Raw genomic sequence first — 21,212 nt, forward strand, 5'->3', positions numbered from 1 at the left:
GACTGTCCTCATACACACTTTGAAAATGGTGTTCTTGTTCCCTTCTCACAACAAAACCTGGCTCTTGATCAAAAACCCTCAGTTGCATTTTGCTTTGTCACCCTCTAGAAGGTTCCCTGCAGCTGAGCTGGTTGGTGTAAGGTAGTAGAGATGGATGAAGCTGATGCTACTGTGTGAATGGGTAACTTAGGGTAGCCCAAAGTTTTGAATTCAATTTTAATCAGTCTTAAAGGGTTTTACTGGTCCAGAGACTTTTTGAGAATGAAATTAAAATTGGGTTGAAACTGCAACTGTGTGCCAACCTGTCACACAGGTGATGGTAAAATCCTGTCTTCCCTAAGGAATCCCACTAAACTAAAAAGAAACGAATGAAACACATACATACACACAAAAGCAATGGAGCACTAATAACACAAGAGGCACTAATCCTTGCTTTATTCACGCAGTAACATTGGACATTGGGAACTGTGTGGGCGTAGATACAAAAGAAGGAAGATGGCAGCATAAACAGTTGAGCTCATCAGGGCAGTGGTGGCAGCTCAGCCAATGTGGTCACCTTGGGCCCTACTGGGTCAAGGAAATACTCTGCTCCCTCCACCACTTCATGGCCAAGGTGTTTTACACTAGGCCTGTCCTTTAAAAATTAAGGGTCACAGTGATTGAAAACAACATGGTTAAGACATTCAGGGCTGAGTTGACTGCTCCTGGGGCCACAAGACCACGAGGAGAACAGCATTACGCTCTTATCCTCAAGTGTGTACAAGGGAGATCACAGCAGACACATGAAATGATCTTTCTCCCTGTGCTGAGCGGAGAAATAACCTTTCAGCCAAATCCTCAGGAGGCAGAACTGGAGGCACCAAGAGTACCACAGGCACCATCACCTCTTGGTTTCTCATGGTCACGCTGAAAAGCTACTTTTAATATAGAAAACAGAAACATTTGTAGTGGGTGTTTATCAAATCCAGAACAGACGTTGGGAAAAAGAACTGCTTTCTCTAGCATCATAGTTTAGACTCAGTTCTCTGAATGCTGGTTATAAGACTTACTTAAAAGCTATTATGTTTCTAAGATTTTATCAGTGGCCAATAAGAAAATTCTGAGGAGGGGAGAGTACCTAGCACCTTGTATTCCTTCACGTGGTAACAGCTAGAGGACTTGGCAGTGAGGTAGCAGCAACAATCCTCACATAATGAAAAGAATTCAAATCTATGCAGTTGTTTGCTGGACACTGAAAACAGGCTGTCCTCCCAGATCTCAAGCTCTAACCACCCCCTTATGTGACACTTTATATCAAGAGAAGCTGAGAAGAAAAATAGCTGCCCAGCTGAACCTGCCAATGTCCAGTTTCTCAGGATGAGGATAAAGAGACCTCGCCAGAGCCCAGGCACAATCTTCTTCCTGAATTCATTAAGCACAATTTTTATAGAAAACTGAAGGACAAACCAAATTGAAAGAATCACTGTTATAATAACTTTAATTTATCTTGCATTTTACATAAGTCTATGAACGATTTTAAAAAAGCACCGCCTTACCCCATCATGTTTTTCTGACAGTTGTTAAAGTAGGCAATGAGTATGTCAACAGCTTGAGCATCAGCATCTTGCAAGGATTTCAGACCAACCAGCCACACGCCAAAGAACCTGGCAGCTTTTCTATCTTGTTTTTAATACAGTGGTATATCCACTCTGATGGTAAACCTGTCCAGCCAAATCTCCACAACACACTTTGCAAAATCAGTGGTGGTTAGCCAATTAGTTAGCTTTGGCACGGAGCTGTGCTCGCTTGCCTGTGACAGCCTGGAAGCCGGTTTTGATGCTGGCAACAGAGCATCGAGAATGACAAGTTTCGCACTGTAAGAAATAGAGTCGGGTGTCCTTTTGCAGGATTGTGTCCGGTGATCGGCACGTATGACAGGTAACGTATTCCTCTGCAGGAAAACATACAGAATTACCTGGTGGTTGCAGTGCACCAGAGGTTTCTTCCCTCTAAAACATCCTCTATAATGAACTCCACAAGCCCAGTCTGGCACCCAGACCAGGAAAAGCTTTATCTTAACTTAGATATTCTAGGGGTAAAAAGACACAAACTGTTTGCTATAATGCTTTACGTACTAAACCACGGGTTGAAAAAAGACTCCAGATAACCTGGAGGCAGGGATGCTTGCCAGATGCCATTCCTGGTTCTACAGGAGAGCCACTCAGAACTCATTAACTTTCCTAGTTGGGAATAGACTGGTAAATTTTAAGTGATTGGGAAGATGATAAAGGCAGGCAAGGCCTGAATGCAAACAGATTTCCCTGACTTGGCCTTCAGCCTAGAACTAACCAGCAGCTTGATCTGCTGGGCTTTAAATCCAAACCCTTCTCTCTACCCCTAAGCAGCTTCCAAGAGTCCCCTTGCTGTCCAATCCTCCCATCATTTTCCCTCAACTCTGAAGGCCAGCCTTTCTAGCTTCATTAAAAACCTTTGGATCTCCCCCTAAATATTACAGTATCATTGAGAACATTTTAGAGTGATGTAACATAATTATACACTTACTGATATATCTTCTCAAAACATTTTCTATCTGTTTCTGTTGGAATCTTCCTTTGATTACAAGTTGATTATTACCATCTATAGAACCACTATGAGAAAAAAAGAGTATCTCTGTTATTGTTTCCTATAAAAAACCAAATTCCAGGACTTTTATACACTTAAATTTCAAATATATTCAATGGCATAGGACAAGTTCTAGGAGTAGTGCTAGATTACCTGTTTTTTCAAAATTTAAGTAGTTGGTGCCTGATAACCTACCCGTATTTCCTAACATTAAATCCAATTTCAACCAATTAAGTTTCCACTGACAGATTTATGATTAAGTCTAAAACAAATTGATTCCTTAACTGTGAGATGGTTCATTCATTGAACAAAGGAAAAACACACTTCTCCTGAATGTATACCATGTACAAGGCAGGTATGGGGAGGGGGTCTATAAATATAAAAATAGGAAGGGAGCTGTATCTCTAAAAATTCCAAGCACCAAATGTCTTGATTCAGTCACATGGTTGATTAAAATATCCTAAAATGGGTTGTGGTAGTAGTTGTTCAACTATGCCAACGTATTAAAAACCATTTGTACATTTAAATGTGTGAATTTATCCTATAAAGCTATTACCAACAAAGAAGAACAGATGAAATCCCAGGTCACATATTGATCAATGGTGCTTAAAAACTTTGAAAAGAAGCTGCTGACAAGCACTTTTGATAAGGTAAAGCTCTGGGCTACACATTATCATTTGTTACAAATCACACTGAACAACAAAATTCATCCAGGTAGCATTAAATTTATATTTGTTTTGTATCTCATTATAAAACTGACTTTTGTTAAGAACCTCTCCTGTGATTCTCCTTTAACTATAAGGCTTTATTATCCTCCATGGACTGTAACCCTTAATCTCCAGGCTACGGTGACTCCAATGCTTGATGTAGGAAATTTTTTCCATTCACTGTCAAAAGAAATTGAATTTTCTCAACAACCCCATAATATTTAGCCCACTGACCATAAAGTTCACTGGTCACAACCTATTATAATACCCCACCTCTACAAAAACTAAATTATTCTCAGAAGCAGGACACTGCTAGCTTTTATTCCTTCAGTTAATGCAAGTTAAAAATAATTTACATTTAAAACAATTCTTCTACAACAGAACCTACATATCTACCACTAGTCAAATCACTACTTAACCCCATAGCAAGTGTAGCCAATTCCAACAAACTGAGTTTTAAGTAGACTTGAGTAGGGAGAGACCAGAACACCTTAGTTATCTCTATAAGCCTTTTAAAAGCTCAAGCTCTAGAGAAAAGCAGCTAAGTTTACTATCTTGACTATATTATTAACTAGCTTATGTGACCAACTACAACTCAATGAACCTGTTAGATGGGTGGTATTAATTTCTATTTAAAACTCATAGAACTATTTTAAAGACTGAGATAGTACCCAAAAAAGTGCTTGGCACAGAACCTGACATACAGTACGCACTAATTATGTGTTATCATCATCATGCTCCAGGTCTACATTATTTTTAAAGGGACTTCTGGATTCCTAGTACTTATGGCCATATTCATTGGAATGGGCTCCATGGGATACTGGTCTCCCTGAATGAGGATGGACTGGTTCAATGCCTTCAACATGTGAGCCCTGAAGACAGGGAAATAATTATCAATCTCTGTTTCCAATGTTTTCTCCTGAGTCACTCAGCCTATTTCTTTGATAGCCTATTCACAATTTAGAAGATAAATTCTGACATAAGAAAATGGTTTCCTCCAAAGTCTAATATTTGCTCCATAAAAAGACACAAGAATTCTATAATTAATGACAGGAACACCAGCAGGCATTTAGACAAGCCACTGTCAATGCTGTTCACTATTCCTAGCACCTAATCTCTCAGGAATGATTTCCCTCCCTGGCCAAAAAGTTACTGTTATCATTATGTGAATTTTTTTCTAAGGGTGTGATGTATCCTTTTCAAGTTATGAGAAGTTCCTCTGAAACATCCAGTACTACTATATATAATTTTATATAAATGTGAATATAGTTTCTTACCTTGTACCCAATTCAGCCAATAAAAATGCAAGAAGATGTTTGGGCTGACGATGTAATCTGAAAAGAAAGTGGAATATATAAACTTTATCCTTCATTAGATATCTCACCAAATGTCAAAAAAATCCTGTTCACTGTTTTTATCTGTAATTACTCAACTATTTGGTGAATTTTAGTGCCTAGTTCATCAAACCCTGAAATAAAGATATACAGATACCATTTATTTAAATTTTAAAGCCTATAAAGCAACACATTATTTATAAATACATATGTATAAGTATCTAGAAACATGTTCAGAAAAGGTAAACACCAACCTTAGAGGTTCCCCTCTTTTTCTGACAAGGACGGTGGTGAAGGGATCAGAAAGAGATACATGGATGTCCTTGATTGTAACTATAAAACTCTCTTTAAAGAAGAAAGATAGCTGAAGCATATTTGTCAAAAGGTCAAAACACACCAAACCTAGGCAATGGGACATTTAGCTATTTATTCTAATCCCTACAGATTTCCCTTTTGAAAATTTTCATTAACAAAAAGGAACAATAGAGAAATACTTCATGGTAGTACAAGAGCAGGAAAATTGCAAACAGCTTAAATATTCACCAACTGGGAAACAGTTATCCAGTCTATCCTGCTTTTAGAAAAAGGCAGGTCTCTATATACACACACAAAAAAAGTACACAGGAAAAAACAAATACAAAGCAATACCATTCATTATTTTCAACTTTTTTTTTTTTAAAGAAAAGATTGATTTATTCATGAGAGACACAGAGAGAGGCAGGGACATAGGCAGAGGGAGAAGCAGGCTCCCTGTGGGGAGCCTGATGCAGGACTCGATCCCAGATCTTCGGGATCACAACCTGGGCCAAAGGCAGATGCTTAACCACCGAACCACCCAGGCATCCCAGTATTTTCACTTTTGAATTCTATCCACATGGGGGGTGCTTGGGTGGCTTAGTTGGTTAAGCACCTGACTCTTGCTTTTGGCTCTGGTCATGATCTCAGGGTCCTGGATCAAGCCTGGTATTGTCAGGGAGTCTGCTTCCCCCCTCCCTCTACTCCTCCCCCAAGCTTGTGCTTGCTAATAAATCTTTTAAAAAAAAAATTCTAATCACTTGGCATTGTTTGAACTTGTTCTAATAACTAGGTACTACTATTACAATCTTAAAGTTATTCTTTCCCAAAGTGTAGTGAGTGAGGATTGGTGAAAATATAATAGAACAGGTAAGCTCCTACATTGCTAGTGGGAGTATAAATTGGTACAAGTTTGTTGGAAAGCAGTTTGCCACAAAAATAACCCATTCCTTTTAACTCAGCAATTCCATCCTGGGAATTTTTGCCCTAAGGCTCTATTCTGAGTTACTGTCAAGATACATATATCAGGATGTTTTCTGAAGCTCTGGCACTAATCATGAAAACACGAAAGCAACTATATCGAACTAAGGAACTGTTAGAGTATGTTGTGTTGCTACTAAAAACATTTATGAAGACTATTTAATGACATGGGAAAAAGTTTTGTGATATATCGAAAAAAATCAGATTAAAAACCAGTATGATTCCAATTTATTTACAAATATCTACATGCATAAAACTACCTAAACATAAAAGTATTAAATGTGGACTTACAGAGCTTTCATTTTCTTTAACATGTCTATTTTCTAGTTTTTCTAAAATAAGAATATACTACTGTTGTCATCAGCCAAAAAATCTAAAACATTTTAAGTAATGCCTAAAATGAAAAAGTGATTATCTCAAGGTGGCTGAATTTTTAGTGATTACTCTTCTTTATTCATCAATGTCTTGCCTTTTATCTGCAATAAGCATGTTATCATTTATGAAACTGAGTAACAAACAGTAGAGAGAGAAGGTCAGTTGCCTTAAAGAGCCTGTCAGAAAAGATGCAGCTGAGCTGTGAGAAGTGCCAGGCCTAGAGAGTGACCTAGGAGTAAGATACACATGGAATGTGATGGTCATTAAGAAAGCTGAAATCTCATCGATCATGTCTTGGCAATGAGCATCCAAGGAAGAGGCACACCAAATTCAGCTGCTTTCCTGGAGCTCCCTTTTGCACTTGTTTGGCAGGCCCACCGCAGCCTGATGAGCTTTTCCACCTCCCCAGGCTCTCTAGGCTCCTGTCTGAGGACTGCATTCAACCTCCTCCCTCTTCACTCCATCTGGTTAGGATCCACTCTCATGGGTCAGCATGAGTTGGCTTCTCTCACCTCTGGATGCCTGATAAAACAAGCCCTAAGACCTACGAATAGAAAGAACTGACATACTTGAACTACAACCTCACTCAAACCAACCCTGCCACTTGTGTATTCTTTCTTTCTACCTGCAACAAAGTGCACAATAAGGACATTTCACATATACTGCACTGACAATCTGGTATTTGGGGTGGAGGATTCTCCATTAACCAACTTACAGTTTACAGATATCTGTAAAGTTGACAAAAGAAGTTTTCTTTGTTCCTACTCGGACAACCTGTGGAGGTTTCATGACAAATTTCCTTTTTTCTCCAGCAACCATATCTGGATTCTTTTCCCTCATAATGTTGAACACTCGATTCAGTAGCTATAGAAAAACAATTGATATTCACATACATTCTTATTAATAGGAGTATAAAGTTCCTACTTGAGTCACTCTGTTTTACCTTCAAGCAAAGCAAACATAATATTTTACTAAGCAGTAATCACTTCAGCAGCATGTATATACTTTTTACTAAACACACACACACCGATCATTGTATGTTCTGGCAGCACCTTAAGAGCAGGACTCAATCCTCAACCAGGATCTGATCCATTATGGATACTCACAGATACCCAGTTCAAAGTTCAATGAATGAATGAATGAATGAGCTCTACTAATTTTGCTGTTTCTATGGGAAAGTATATGATACGTGGAAAAATAAGACTCAGGACAGCCCAAACTAACTTGACTTACTCTGGCCCTAAATTAGTTGCTCCCTTCCTCTATTGCTCTCCCAATTCAAAGAGGCTCCAGGTCCTCAGAAGATCATCGACTCAGATGGAATACTGAATACCATAATGACTGCTAAACTCTGGGCAGGCTGCCCCACTTAGGGGTATCAGGCAATACTGTGCACTGATTATGTTACCTCTCTGGGTCTGTTTCACTATCTGTTCTTTAATGGCCCTTCCAATTCAGTATAAAGATCATGCTTTTCAGGGGTGTCTGGGTGGCTCGGTTGGTTAAGCATCTGACTCTTGATTTCAAGCTCAGGTCATAATCTCAGGGTCATGAGATCAAGCCCTGTGTCAGGTTCTGCACTCAACAGGGAGTCTGCTTGAGACTCTCTTTCCCTCTGCTCCTCCCCTACACCGTGTACCCACTCTAATAAGTAAATATTTTAAAAAATACATAAAGATCTTGCTCTTCTTTGAATTCTAGTGAACACCTTAGCCATTTTTCATAACAGAATTTGTCTTACCTCCTCATACGTGTAGTCTCTTTCGGAGCCTGCCCAAGCAGGACCTGTCTGGTTACTGAATGAGATACCATCATCTTTTTTGCTGTCTTCATCTTCTAAAGCTACAGATAACAAAGACTGTAAGAATGAGGGGTAGGCAGTAACAAAGTGGGAGGAGGCAGATCTAAAGAAATGAAAGCTTCAAAGACATCTGTCGTCCCTCTCGCATAATAGCATTAAGGCTCACAAACAACCTGTTACTGCCTCAAGACAGGGATGTTACAACTTTCATAAATAACCCTTAACAGAGACCTCTCTAGGAATTTGTGATAACAGATACACTGAGTTATTTCTTGATTTAAGAAACACAAGGTAACATAATGTTTAACATAATTAGCGGAAAAAAGCCCAGCTATTCTGAAGCACTTAAACATCAATATCCATAAAAATCCATCTGTTGATTACACTAGTTTTCTAACTCAGAGCTAATAAAACAGCACTTTTAACAAAAAAAAAACAAAAAAAAAAATTTAAACTTTAAAATCCAGTTACAGTAATTTCCCCAACAGCCTTAATTAGCATGTTTTTAGTGTAATCATGATTGCCAAATTCTTCCTCCATGAAATTTTGAACTGTCATTATCAAATTAGATACCTTTTCCTTTCAGCTTCCATTATCAGGCAGTAAAAATAAGAAGGAAAAAATAAGAAAGGAACCTGTTCAAAGAGACTAGGCCAAAGTCTTGAGTAACCTAGAAATGAGCTGATGAGCCCCCATATTACCTTCATCTTTCTCTAGTATTTCATCCTCATCTGGGAACTTAACGTTCTTCTTTTTCTTCTTTTTATTGCCAAGCATAATGTCAAGGTCATCCTCTGGTTCAGCTGGTTCTTGGATATCACTTTCGATCTTAAGATCCTAAAAAATTGAGATAAGAATCAACATTTTGATACTACAACTATGTTTTAAATGATACGGGCTGACATAATTTTGGAGGAAAACATATTCACAATTATAGATCAGCAGTGTCTCTCACAGGAGAACCAAACTGGCTCAGAAAGTCTGTCATTTAGGAGCACGTGGCTCAGTTAAGTGTCTGACTTCGGCTTAGATGATGATCTTGGGGTCCCAGTATCAAGCCCCACATCAGGCTCTGTGCTGGGGTGGGGGGAGTCTGCTTGTCCCTTTCCTTCTGCCCCTCCCCCTGTTCATGCCCTCTCTCTCTCACATAAATAAATATTTTCAAAAAATAAATAAATAGGGGTACCTGGGTGGCTCAGTTGGTCAAGGGTCTGCCTTCGGCTCAAGTCATGATTCTCAGGGTCCTGGGATTGAGCCCCATGTCAGGCTCCCTGCTCAGCAGGGAGTCTGCTTCTCCTACTTCCTCCATGCTCTGTCTCTCAAGTAAAATAAAATCTTTAAAATTTTTTAAAAATAAAGTCATTTTTTTCAAAGATTTTATTTATTTATGAGACAGAGAGAGAGCACAAGCAGGGGGAACAGCAGAGGGAGAGGAAGAAGCAGACTTCTCACTGAGCAAGGAGCCTGACTCAGGACTCGATCCCAGGACCCGGAGATCATGACCTGAGTGGAAGGCAGGCACTTAATCGAATGAGCCACCCCAGCACCCCCTCCTTCTTAAAGATTTTATTTGAGAGACAGTGTGAGAGAGAGAGAGAGCACAAGCAGGAGGAGTGACAGAGGGAGAAGGAGAACGAAGGCAGATACTTACCCAGTTGAGCCACCCAGGTGCACCAAGTCTGTCATTTAAACTAGAAATTCTTGGGGCGCTCCTCGGTGGCTTAGGGGTTGGGCATCTGCCTTCAGCTCAGGTGGTGATCCCGGAATCTGGGATCAGTCCCACATTGGGCTCCCTGCATGGAGCCTGCTTCTCCCTCTGCCTGTGTCTCTGCCTCTCTCTCTCTGCCATTCATGAATAAATAAATAAATTAAAATAAAATTTAAAAACTAAACTAGAAATTCTTTAAGACACTTTTTTTTAAGTAGGCTCCATGCCCAACATGGGGCTTGAACTCACAACTCTGAGACCGAGTCACGTGTTCTGACTGAGCCAGCCAGGTACCCCTCTTTGGGACACTTTTGTGTCATCTTTTCCTTTCTTGAATCCATCAACCTTGAGATCTTATAGTTATTGCCCATGTTTCCAGACCAAGCCACTGGTCAAAATCACCTGGGAATCTTTAAAAGATTCCCATATTGGGGCACCTGGGTGAGCATCTGACTCTTGGTTTGGCTCAGGTTGTGACCCTGGGGTCATGAGATTAAGCCCTGCGTTGGGCTCTGCACTCAGTGCAGTGTCTGCTTGAGATTCTCTCTTCCTCTCCCTGTCTCTCCTGCTCGTGTAGGTGCTCTTTCTCTAAAATAAAGTTTTTTTAAAAAAAGATTCCTTTATCTTCTGATTGACAATTTTTAGCAGGAACAGGATTCGGGAATATTTTAAGGACGTTTCTAAGTATTCTGATGCAATAAATGGAAACGTTTTTTTTCTTCCTGACACCAAATACGTGGTATTTTTCCAAAGCTATTGTCCAATTCTCATACTAACTAGGTGGCTTACAATTCAACTCAATTCTGACACTACCTGGGCTCAGTGACAGACCACCGGTTTAATGGCTCAGTCCCATAAGACTGTCCTTCTTTAGGGGTCAATGCAAGTACAGGGTCTCCATGTTTTACCCATACTTAGTCTTACTTGACTACAAATTCAGAACACCCCTCCCACCTCTGCCGTCATTTAATAATCTGCTAGAACGCCTGAGACTTGGAAAAGCACTTTACCTAACTATTACCAGTTTATTATAAAGGATGCAATTCAGTAACAGCCAAATGGAAAAGATGCACAGAAGAAAAGAGAGGGAGGCAGGTGCAAAGGCTTCTCTCTCTGGTTATACCACTCTCCCAACAACCCAATGTGTTCACTAACCCTGAAGCTCTCTAACCCTCATTGTTGGAGGATTTTGATGAAGGTTTCATTAGGTAGGCATGATTAATTAAATCATTGCCCATTGGTGACTGAACCCAATCTCCAGTCCCTTTCCCTGGAGGAGTGCATACGTGAAAGTTCCAATCCTCTAATCACAGCTTGATCTTTCTGACAAACAACTCCCACCCTGAAGCCAGCTATCCAAGAGCTCCCAGTCACTAGTCATCTCAAAAGGCACTTTTATCACTCAAGATGCCAAGGGTTTTAGGAGCTGTGTGCCAGGAACTGGGGACAAAGACCAAATATTTATTTTTTATTGTACCAGTCAGCCTGGCACCAGACTGTGAAGAGGTCTTTGGGCATAATTTCAATAGATGATGTCACAGAAGAGGGAAAAGGTAGAACCCAGAGAATTACAATCATCTGATGAACAGATGGAGACAAGGTAAAGCTTGATTTCAAGATTAGTTGCTATAGTTATGGATGTAAATAGGGTATTAAAATGATTCATACACACCCCAGAAGATCAGAAAGGTCCAGTCTCAGTCTCCAGTCTTCTAATTTCTCCATTCTTTCCCACCCTGAAGTCACTATTACCTATCAACATCTGTTTTTGCGTGCCTATGGACATGCAGAGAAATCCTGACTTACTCTGTAAATTCATAAATCTTAGCAGGAAAACTGGAATAAGCTAGGAGTAAATGACGCTCAGCCTTGAGATCCCAAATCCAGCTATGTGGCCAATGCCACATTTGGCCATCAGAAACCAATCAACTTGTGTATTAGCTGGATAACACATAAACAAGAAAGCAGGTATTAACTTAGTCTGTGGTACAAGCTCTTATGTTATGACTTCAATAGCAGAGAAAAAAGTAAGCACTTCTAAGAGCAGAGCTTATAAGTGACACTTTGACAAAAGCTACTAGAAGAACTGACCAATAAAACCTTGCTAACCAAGACCTTGTGTAGAGTATCTCTGATACGTCACGTTGTTACCCAGGATATTTAAACCTCATTTATTCAGTATAATCTGAACATGTCTTTCTCAATTTCCTTACAATAGTAGGAAGAGAAGAGAATCTCCAAACAGGGAGAGAGTAAGATAAATCCAGGTAAAATCATTTTCTTCTAAAGGACTCTCAATTATACCTGAACTAAAATAATCTCTGAAAACAGGAAAAACATCTCATTCATTTCAGTACCTTAGCAATTAACACACAATGCCTGACTCACTGCAATTATCAATACATATCTGCTGAATTAACCAAGTTATCAACATTATGACATTGTTTCCAAAACTGAATGAATTACTATATACATTTCCTGTTACATGTGCGATACACCTTATTTACTGGAGTTTGAGCAAATTATTTATCAAAGAAAAACTGGGGTAGAGGGCATAAAATGGGATACTAAGTACATACTAAGTATGAACTATGTATGTTCTCATGCTTACTCCTTTCCACTTGTATACACATAAAATTGCTATTATCCTGGATTTTATTTTTTTTTAAGATTTTATTTATTCATTCATGAGAGACACAGACACACACAGAGAGAGAGAGAGAGAGAGAGAGTGAGAGAGTGGGGGGGGGGGGCAGAGACACAGGCAGAGGGAGAGGCAGGCTCCATGCAGGCAGCCCAACATGGGACTCGATCCTGGGTCTCCAGGATCATGCCCTAGGCCGAAGGCAGGCACTAAACGGCTGAGCCACCTGGGGTGCCCCTATCCTGGATTTTAAAAATAGATGTGTGGGCTCTGCTCAAGATTACTGGGCAGAGTTTTTAAAATAGTAGCTCTAAGTAAGGCAATAACAGACTTTAGCTCCTTCTTGATCCATCCTATTTACCCACCTACCATCTAGTTACCTATCCTTGTTCAAAAGAATTTTGAGATATTTATATAGGAAACTGATCCAGTAACAGGACAATTGCAGGGCTTCATGTCCCTAAAAGACCAGAGAACCCCATAAAACCAGCCTACGTGCTCCCGTTCTACAAGCCAAAAAATCATCAGCCACAAACCATCATAAGCTGGGGTTCATTTTTTGCTGCTCAGAGGAACACGCATAAGTTTGTATACCTTCAACATACTACCAAAATTTTAACAGAAGAAACTGTAAGAATATATGCTCCAGAGGATTTCTCACTTATAGAAATATCTCTCCTCACCCAATCTGAGTGTGGTTAATGACCAGCAACATCATCATAATGGCATGCAATACAATGTGTAAAATCTCATTTATATTCCTTTAAACCATAATCCCTTTAAGACACCTAGTCAGACACAATCCCAAGAAAACGATCTTAACCCCGATCAAGTACTCAATAACAAAAGCAAAACTGTTAAGAGACAAGACACAAAGAGAAACATCAGCCATTAGCAACCTTTCAAGAGGTCAAATTTTACCTTCAATAAGAAAGCAATACTACCTTTACACCTTCTTCAGCTTCATCAATATCAAATATCTTTTTTGTTTTTTTCTTCTTTTTCTTCTGATTAAAGAAGTTCAAGTCATCTAAATCATCAGAAGCATCTAAAAAGATAGTTAAGAATAAAAATTAACAACTAGCAGAAGGTACAGCATCGCATCGAGTTAAACCAACAATTCAGCTATTAATTAGTCAAGTCATCAGAATAGAGTTTGGAAATCAGTACAGTGGTCTCTCTACAACCCAAGGTTATACGGTTCTGAAGAACACGATGGCAGGCCAAGTCAAGGCTTCACAGGAAAAACCTGGTTAGGGGAACATGTTGGGAATATTTATTTAGTAATCTGACCATACCATGCCTCACTGTTCCCATGGAAACTTAAGAGTTCTAACACAATTTCCAAGGCTCTCTAGTTTTATCTCTCCATTTCTGTCTACCTTCTCATCTACCAACTCTAATTCCTGGTTCCAGTCCAACTAAAATACTTCCACTTCTTAGTGTAGTATGTGTGGTCTCTTACCTAAGCCTCCCATGGGCCTTCTCGGATGGCTCGTATCTTCAGCTCACTGGATCTTGGTTAGAAGTAACTTCTACAAGAAGCCTTTTCTAAGCTTATCCTCCAACTAGGTTAGGTGCCCCCAAGTATCTTGATATAACCTCTGTTACTCCAATAGAGGTATTTACTGGCTTGTCTATCTCCCTACTGGCTACTAAAGCGCTATACTTTTTTCATCTAAAACTTAATGTTTAGCTCAGTGTTACTAAAATCATTCAATCGACAAAAGGCCTTATTAGGGCAGCCCCGGTGGTGCAGCGGTTTAGCGCCGCCTGCAGCCGGGGGTATGATCCTGGAGACCCTGGATCGAGTCCCACATCAGGCTCCCTGCATGGAGCCTGCTTCTCCCTCTGCCTGTGTCCTCTGCTTCTCTCTCTCTCTCCGAATAAATAAATAAACAAATCTTAAAAAAAAAAAAAAAAGGCCTTATTAAAGTATATGACATTTGTTAAAATAAGCCTACAATTTGGAACTTTATCCACCATTAGTAATAATGGGTTTATTCAGTTAAGTCCTCCATTTGTCCTGCCCTATTGTACACTAGGGATATTTTAGGATCCTTCTGCTACAATGTTTTTCAAGGAGCTATTTATGAATTCAACTTATCTTATTACAATAATAATTTACTTTTCAAGTTTAACATGTACAAGACGTTTAGCGTATGGTAGATGCTCAATGTCAGTTCTCCCTATCACCAGCAGTGTCTTATGTTCAACAGACATAAATAATATTTACTAAATTATTTACTTCTAGTAATCAAATGGTGTCTATGTTAGAGCACAAGACGGAATACTAATGCTGGTGTCTAAATCCAAACATTTTAGGCTCTAATTTTAATCTCTTTTATTACAGATTTTCAGATTTGCTAAGACATAAAACTGCCTATTTTGCTCCTATGTCTTTCTGCTTACACTCAAATACAACCACAATTAAAACTAGAGAAGAGATCTGACAGGTCAAACTGGAATAACCAGGCCAGGAATGATGAGGTTTGGTCATCTCTGCAACTTGTGGATTTGGGAGGAATTTCTCTGGAATAAGTCTATCATAAATCTGGCAAGATCCAATGCACACAGCCTGTTAATAGCCTCAACTTCACTTACCAGGCTGAGAGGTCACTGTATGCACAAAATCCAAAACCCTCATGGAAGAGAACCAGGTCTCACAGGACAACAGTGACTCTTCCGTATCTACAACTCACCCTTTTTCCTACTGTCCTCTTCATCAGCTTCTACATCTTTGTCCTCAGTTGGCTCTGGTTCTACTTCTTTTGTTTCTGAGGGCTGGGTTTCTTCCGTCTGGGCATCCCCTTCCTCATCTAACATAAAAGGCTTCTTCTTCTTCTTTTTCTTCTTGCTCATAGTAGGATCAAAAATCATCTGTTTAAAGGACAATAAAAAACAAAAAGGAACCAAGTAATTGTTTTTAAAGATATTCATATTCCAAATATGTTGTATCCTCAAAAAGTATACATTTGAAAGTAAAAGTGTATGATGCACTGAAGTCCCTTAAGAGGATCTTACACACACACACACACACACACACACACACACACACACACACACACACAAAGGCCATCCAACAAACTTCCTTATATTATTAAAGGGACGGGGAAGATGGGTGTGGTTTGGAAACATGCACATGCCTTTAAATTTGTAAGTTCTCACGAGATACAGCAACTTCACTTTTAAATTTCATGAGCAAATTTGGAGACTTTATAAATGCATCATGGAACCTGGGAAGGGACCTTAGCAATACCTTACACCATGTCCCCCACTTTATGGATGAAAAAACCAATGCTTTGGCAGGTTACACTTTTTTTTTTTTGTTTAAAGATTTTATTTATTTATTCATAGAGACACACACACACACAGAGGCAGAGACACAGGCAGAGGGAGAAGCAGGCTCCACGCAGAGAGCCTGATGCGGGACTCGATCCAGGGTCTCCAGGATCACGCCCTGGGCTGCAGGCGGCGCTAAACCGCTGCGCCACCAGGGCTGCCCAGGTTACACGTTTTATTTAAGGCTGGTAACTTGGGGTTGCTATGCCAGGAGACTTGACCTGATAAAAAATTAAAACAGAAACAAAAACTTCTCTTGGCCACCCCCTGAAGTTCAGATAAGTCTTTAAGAAAATCCATCAGCAATCCTTCCTATAGCAAATCTCCGAGTAAGAGAAACTTCCATACAACCTTTTCCTTTGCTTTTTGTTTTGGGAACATTAAAAGTTTTCTTATTTTATTTTTTTAAATTTTTAAAAAAGATTTTATTTATTTATTCATGACAGAGAGAGAGGGAGAAATAGAGAAAGGCAGAGGGAGAAGCAGGCTCCGTGCAGGGAGCCTGACGTGGGACTCGATCCCAGGTCTCCAGGATCACACCCCGGGCTGAAGGTGGCACTAAACTGCTGGGCCACCAGGGCTGCCCAAAAGTTTTCTTAGTTATTTTAAATCTAACGTCCACTAGAGACATCCTCTAGAGAATAAATGAAAAACCAACTTATAACTTGTTTTAGACAACTTGTATACACTGATCACTTGGAAAAAAATAAAGATTGTTAATTCAGACACAACAGTTTAACAACATATAGGGTAGATTCCTGGTAGAATGGAAAGAGGTCTTTTTAAATAGAATTGGATTCAAATCCCAAGTATTTTTCTCTAAGCCCCTTACCAATCTTTGTCCAAATTCTACCACGCTTAAACTTAGCATTTTGTCCAATGGTCTGCTGTGGCAGAGAAGTACTTAAAAGCACAGGTCTCGAGCCCAACTGACTGAATTCAAATCCTGACTCTGGCACTTACTTGCGTTACTCCAGATAAGCTCTTGCCTTCTGCATGCCTGATGTGTAAAAAAGATAGCAGCAGCAGAACCAAAAACCAACCTCACAGGGTTACTGGGATTAAATGAGAGATTAAATATAAAACACTTGGCACAGCGCCTGACACAAAAGTACTCAATAAATGTTAGCAATTATTATGATTTATATAATGCTTTATAGTTCACAAAGCATGGTATCTCTTCATTCCTATCACTGAAATTTCATTAAATCAGGGTGATCAAATTTCCAAGACATATGAAACTCTAAAAAAAATTCCCCAAATTGATTCTAATTAACTTAAATTTCTTTATGACTCAAGTACATTAGAGAAATTGAGCTACACTGAAACCAAACTGTAATCAAGTAGGGTCTGTAATCAAGTAGGGTAGTTATCATTCTCACCCAATAAAGGATCTGCAAGACATACTGGAAATTGATATAGCCTCATTTCAAAGATTTCCTCTCCTACCTTAACATAAATTTAATTGCATATCAAATGAATAATTCTGAAATGCAGTCAGTCTGAAGAACATTACTGAGCAAACTTAAAGAGTATATAAAAAAATAAAGAGGATAAAAGACAGGAGGAAGTTCCCCACTGCTAACCTACTGGGTCTTGGGTCACTGTACATGGAATGTTACAATCTATTTCAGGGATGTTATCTAGTTTATCCTCATTTCTGAAATATGGAGATTTGGCAAAAGGACAGAGAAAGCACACTAGGCACTAGAAATCTGGTTGTCTGGCAGGACTTAAAATTTATTGAATTTTTTTTCAAGTATCAAGTTCTCTGGAATATTAATTATCTTTTGACTTTTGTTCAGCAAGACAGACCAAAGATAGGAGGGATTCTCAAATCAGAGGACAGCCTCACAACTGTCTTCTTATCCTCTGAAAAACCATTTGTACTTAAGTCTACAGGGAAAGAGTCTGGTTGTAGCCTTGTAAGAGTAATAAACACGCAAGAATTATACACTGAAATAATTAACATCTCTCTCAATTACTGTGTCTGGGTACTTAAGACAAAGTCATTGCCTCATACACTCACACCACGTACCAAAGTAGAATCTAAAAATAAGGAAACCAGGGATCCCAAAGTAGGACTCCCCCCAAAATAAAGGCCAGGTCAGTCCTGAGTAAAAATTAAAATGCCCAATTTACAAATTATTATATTCAAAATGTTTTATGACATTGTTTATGACATTTTATGTCAGTTGCTGACAGCACATTTATGAAAAACCACTGAATCTCTTAAGCTATTTTTTCTTTTCTAAACCCACAACAAAGCTTTCAAAAACAGTTTTCCACTTTCCACTTCCCAGGTTGGGTTGGGTTGGAGAATGCCAAAATGCTTCATGAAAGTAGTAACCTATTCTCCTCCATCAAAATTTACCCTAGATGGTAACTTTATGGCCACACCACACCCAGGAGGCAAGTGTTAGTTAAAAAAGAACCTACAGAAGCAAGGTGAGAACAAATGCTAAATATGGCCATCTCTGGGTGATGGGATCCTGGGAGATTTTTATTTCTTTTTGTATTACTCTGTTATGTAAACTTTGTACAACACACATTCCATTTTTAATCAGAAAAAAAAAAACTTTTTTTAAAGATTCTTTTGTAAAACATCCTACCATGTTGCGTGAAAACCTAATGGTTCTGACACCTTGTAAATAAATGGGGCCTGGTAATGAGCAGTAATCTTAGCTATTGACAGCACTTAAAATGGTCTGAAAAATAATGAATGCCTGCAGATTAGGGAATTTTTCCATAATTCGAGAACACTGCTTTTTAAAGGTCATGATTCCACTAGTTTAAAGAAAGTTATATTTTGGTGAGTTTCTGGCTTAATTACCAGGTTTAAAAAGAAATGCATGCAATTTATTTTATGTCAACTACACACCAATGAAGTATTTCAAGAAAAAAGGAAATGTGAAGAAAATAGAAAAAAATAACAGTAGGTTCCTTAACCCTCTATCTTAGCCTAGAACTTCCACTCTTTTTTTTTTTTTTTTTTTTAATTTATTTATGATAGTCACAGAGAGAGAGGGGCAGAGACACAGGCAGAGGGAGAAGCAGGCTCCATGCACCGGGAGCCCGATGTGGGATTCGATCCCGGGTCTCCAAGATCGCACCCTGGGCCAAAGGCAGGCGCCAAACCGCTGCGCCACCCAGGGATCCCTAGAACTTCCACTCTTGGGGAGAGTTTGGCAGTTTATAAATCATTTCCACGTACAACTTTTCACTTGATTCTTACAAGTCTATAAAGTAGTCAGCTAGTTTCCTGCCTGTAAGATGAAGTTGGACTGACAGACCTGTGAAGTGCTAAGCTGCTTAATACTTTACTGGCTTTCAAAGCCCTCTGTTGGAATGCTGGTTCTGCCATTTTTGCTTGACAAAATCTTGTTCAACCTTCAATAATTTATTCACATTCCATTTCCTTCAAAACCTGGTCTCACTGCTAAAACTGAATCCTCCAGCTCCCCAAATCACTACGTTGAAATGGTCCTATTTTTTCTAACCGCTGTAACTATTAGTAAATCTCCCTTACAACAATTGTGAGTACTTTACCATAAACCCTATACACAGAATAGTACCTATTACATGGGCACTGTTAAAGGCTTACAAAATGGGGGATCCCTGGGTGGCGCAGCGGTTTAGCGCCTGCCTTTGGCCCAGGGCGCAATCCTGGAGACCCAGGATCGAATCCCACGTCGGGCTCCCGGTGCATGGAGCCTGCTTCTCCCTCTGCCTGTGTCTCTGCCTCTCTCTCTCTCTCTCTCTCTGTGTGTGTGACTATCATAAATAAATAAAAATTAAAAAAAAAAAAAAAGGCTTACAAAATGGAGAGAAAAAACAAACACGAAACACTGCCACTCTCGGAAATTTTGAAATACAGTAGCCAGAGTAATGTCTTCGAGGTCAGAGCATGACCCCTAAGCAAGAACCACCTACTTCATTTAGACTCTGGGTTTCTCTCGGAACAGAGCTAGGGCCTCCTGGTTTCCTAGATGGAGGCAATACTGCATAGATCTGGAATTCTACTACTGGCTCTGCCACTTAATCTTTAATCACGGGCATCATACAACTCTCTAAGCCTCAGTTCTCTCATCTTTAAAACGGGAATAATAACAAATGATATCAATGTTATACCATTGTTACGAAAATTCAATGTTGAGATTTGAATCTCCTCCTCCAGAAAAAAATCCAAATTCCTTAATTTGGTCTTCAAAATCCTCCCATTTATTAGCCGCCACCTCCATTTCAACTCTAACCAAATTGAAGAATGTCCTTCCCGTGAGCACATGTACTCGCCTTCTTAACCACTCCCTTTACCCTGTGATCAGGCCCTTCCACTACTGTGGAACTTCTAAGCATCATTCAGGGTCTACCTAAAAACCAACGCTCGGGAAAGCCTCGTGGATTTAAAATCAAATTTCATTTTAAACCGTTTGATTTTACATAAACTGAGCAAATCTGTCTAAAAAGGACTTGAGAAAATTTCCTGAGGTACAAGCACGATGGTGGAAAAAGATCCAGCCAGTCGCAGCCCGATCTTCCCGCTCAGGTCTCTGTGAGCTCTCTGTTCAGGAAGGCTCAGGGTCCCCCGCCCTGAAACTTTCCGAGGTGAGTCACTTTCTGAGGCTGAAGGATCTTTTCCTCTGTCCTATCTCCCTCACCCCTCGGTCGTAAGAAATAATGCTCAGGATGAGGATAAGGGTGGATACCGACCAGGACAAGCCAGCCTGCAAAGTTTTTAACGAGGCGCTCCGCCGGAGCTGAGGAAGGCACGTCTCAGCACTCCCGGCGCCTGGTGAAGAGAGTTAGAGCCGCACTGTCAAATCGAAAGGAACGCAGGGGTCGCCGGCCCAAATCCCGTTCTTTTGGGGGCATTATCCCGGCATTCAAGCCCCCTTCTGGGAGGGCGACTCAACGAGCTCTCAATTCCGGAAACGCCGGCCACAGGAGGTCGCAGGCCTCGGCGTGGCCCGGAGGAGAGCCGGGCGCGGCCAGGCCCGCGGCCCTGAAGTCCCCACCAGCTCTACCGCTCCCAGCCGCCTAGGCCCGGCTGCCCCACATGGCGGCAGCCGGCCGCTAGGCCGCAGGCCCGGTCTCCCACACCAGGGTGGGTTCGGCTCTCCGCCTCAGTCCTTGGCCCTACAGCCAGGCTCAGGCCCTCACCTCGTCCCCGGACATGGCTGCGGCTCGAGTGGGCTCGGCACGGACGGGAAGTCGGACGGGTCAGCCCCAGGCCCCGGTGGCAGCGCTGCTCCTGCCGACACCTCTCCTACCACCGCACTAGACTCTTGCATCAGCGAAAGGGAACGACACCCCGCCCTCTCCTCCCAAGCGTTGGAAATACGCCTGCGCAGAGCGTGCCTAGGCGCAGGCGCGCGGAGGAGGCGACCTGGAGCGCTCCGTCTGGCGCGAGTTACCAGGCGACGGC

General features: G+C 40.5%; 1 protein-coding gene across 2 annotated transcripts; it reads right to left on the bottom strand.

Annotated features, from left to right (window-relative positions):
* Positions 1-408: 408 nt before the first annotated feature.
* Positions 409-21,209, bottom strand: EIF2S2 (eukaryotic translation initiation factor 2 subunit beta). 2 transcript variants are annotated; one of them, XM_072800654.1, is made up of 9 exons: positions 20,948-21,209; positions 15,148-15,325; positions 13,390-13,493; positions 8,795-8,930; positions 8,034-8,134; positions 7,008-7,156; positions 4,586-4,642; positions 2,542-2,627; positions 409-1,930 (listed from the first exon to the last, which is right to left on the bottom strand). In XM_072800654.1, the coding sequence occupies exons 1-9, from the start codon at positions 20,960-20,962 to the stop codon at positions 1,755-1,757; spliced, it is 1,002 nt and encodes a 333-aa protein (XP_072656755.1). In that variant the 5' UTR covers positions 20,963-21,209; the 3' UTR covers positions 409-1,754. The 2 variants fall into 2 exon arrangements, with proteins under 2 accessions (XP_072656755.1, XP_072656756.1); XM_072800655.1 differs by lacking the exon at positions 409-1,930 and having other exon boundaries at positions 2,562-3,488.
* Between the last annotated feature and the right edge of the window lie 3 nt (positions 21,210-21,212).

The sequence above is a fragment of the Canis lupus genome, chromosome 26, assembly GCF_048164855.1.
Source record: "Canis lupus baileyi chromosome 26, mCanLup2.hap1, whole genome shotgun sequence".
NCBI classification, from domain to species: domain Eukaryota; kingdom Metazoa; phylum Chordata; class Mammalia; order Carnivora; family Canidae; genus Canis; species Canis lupus.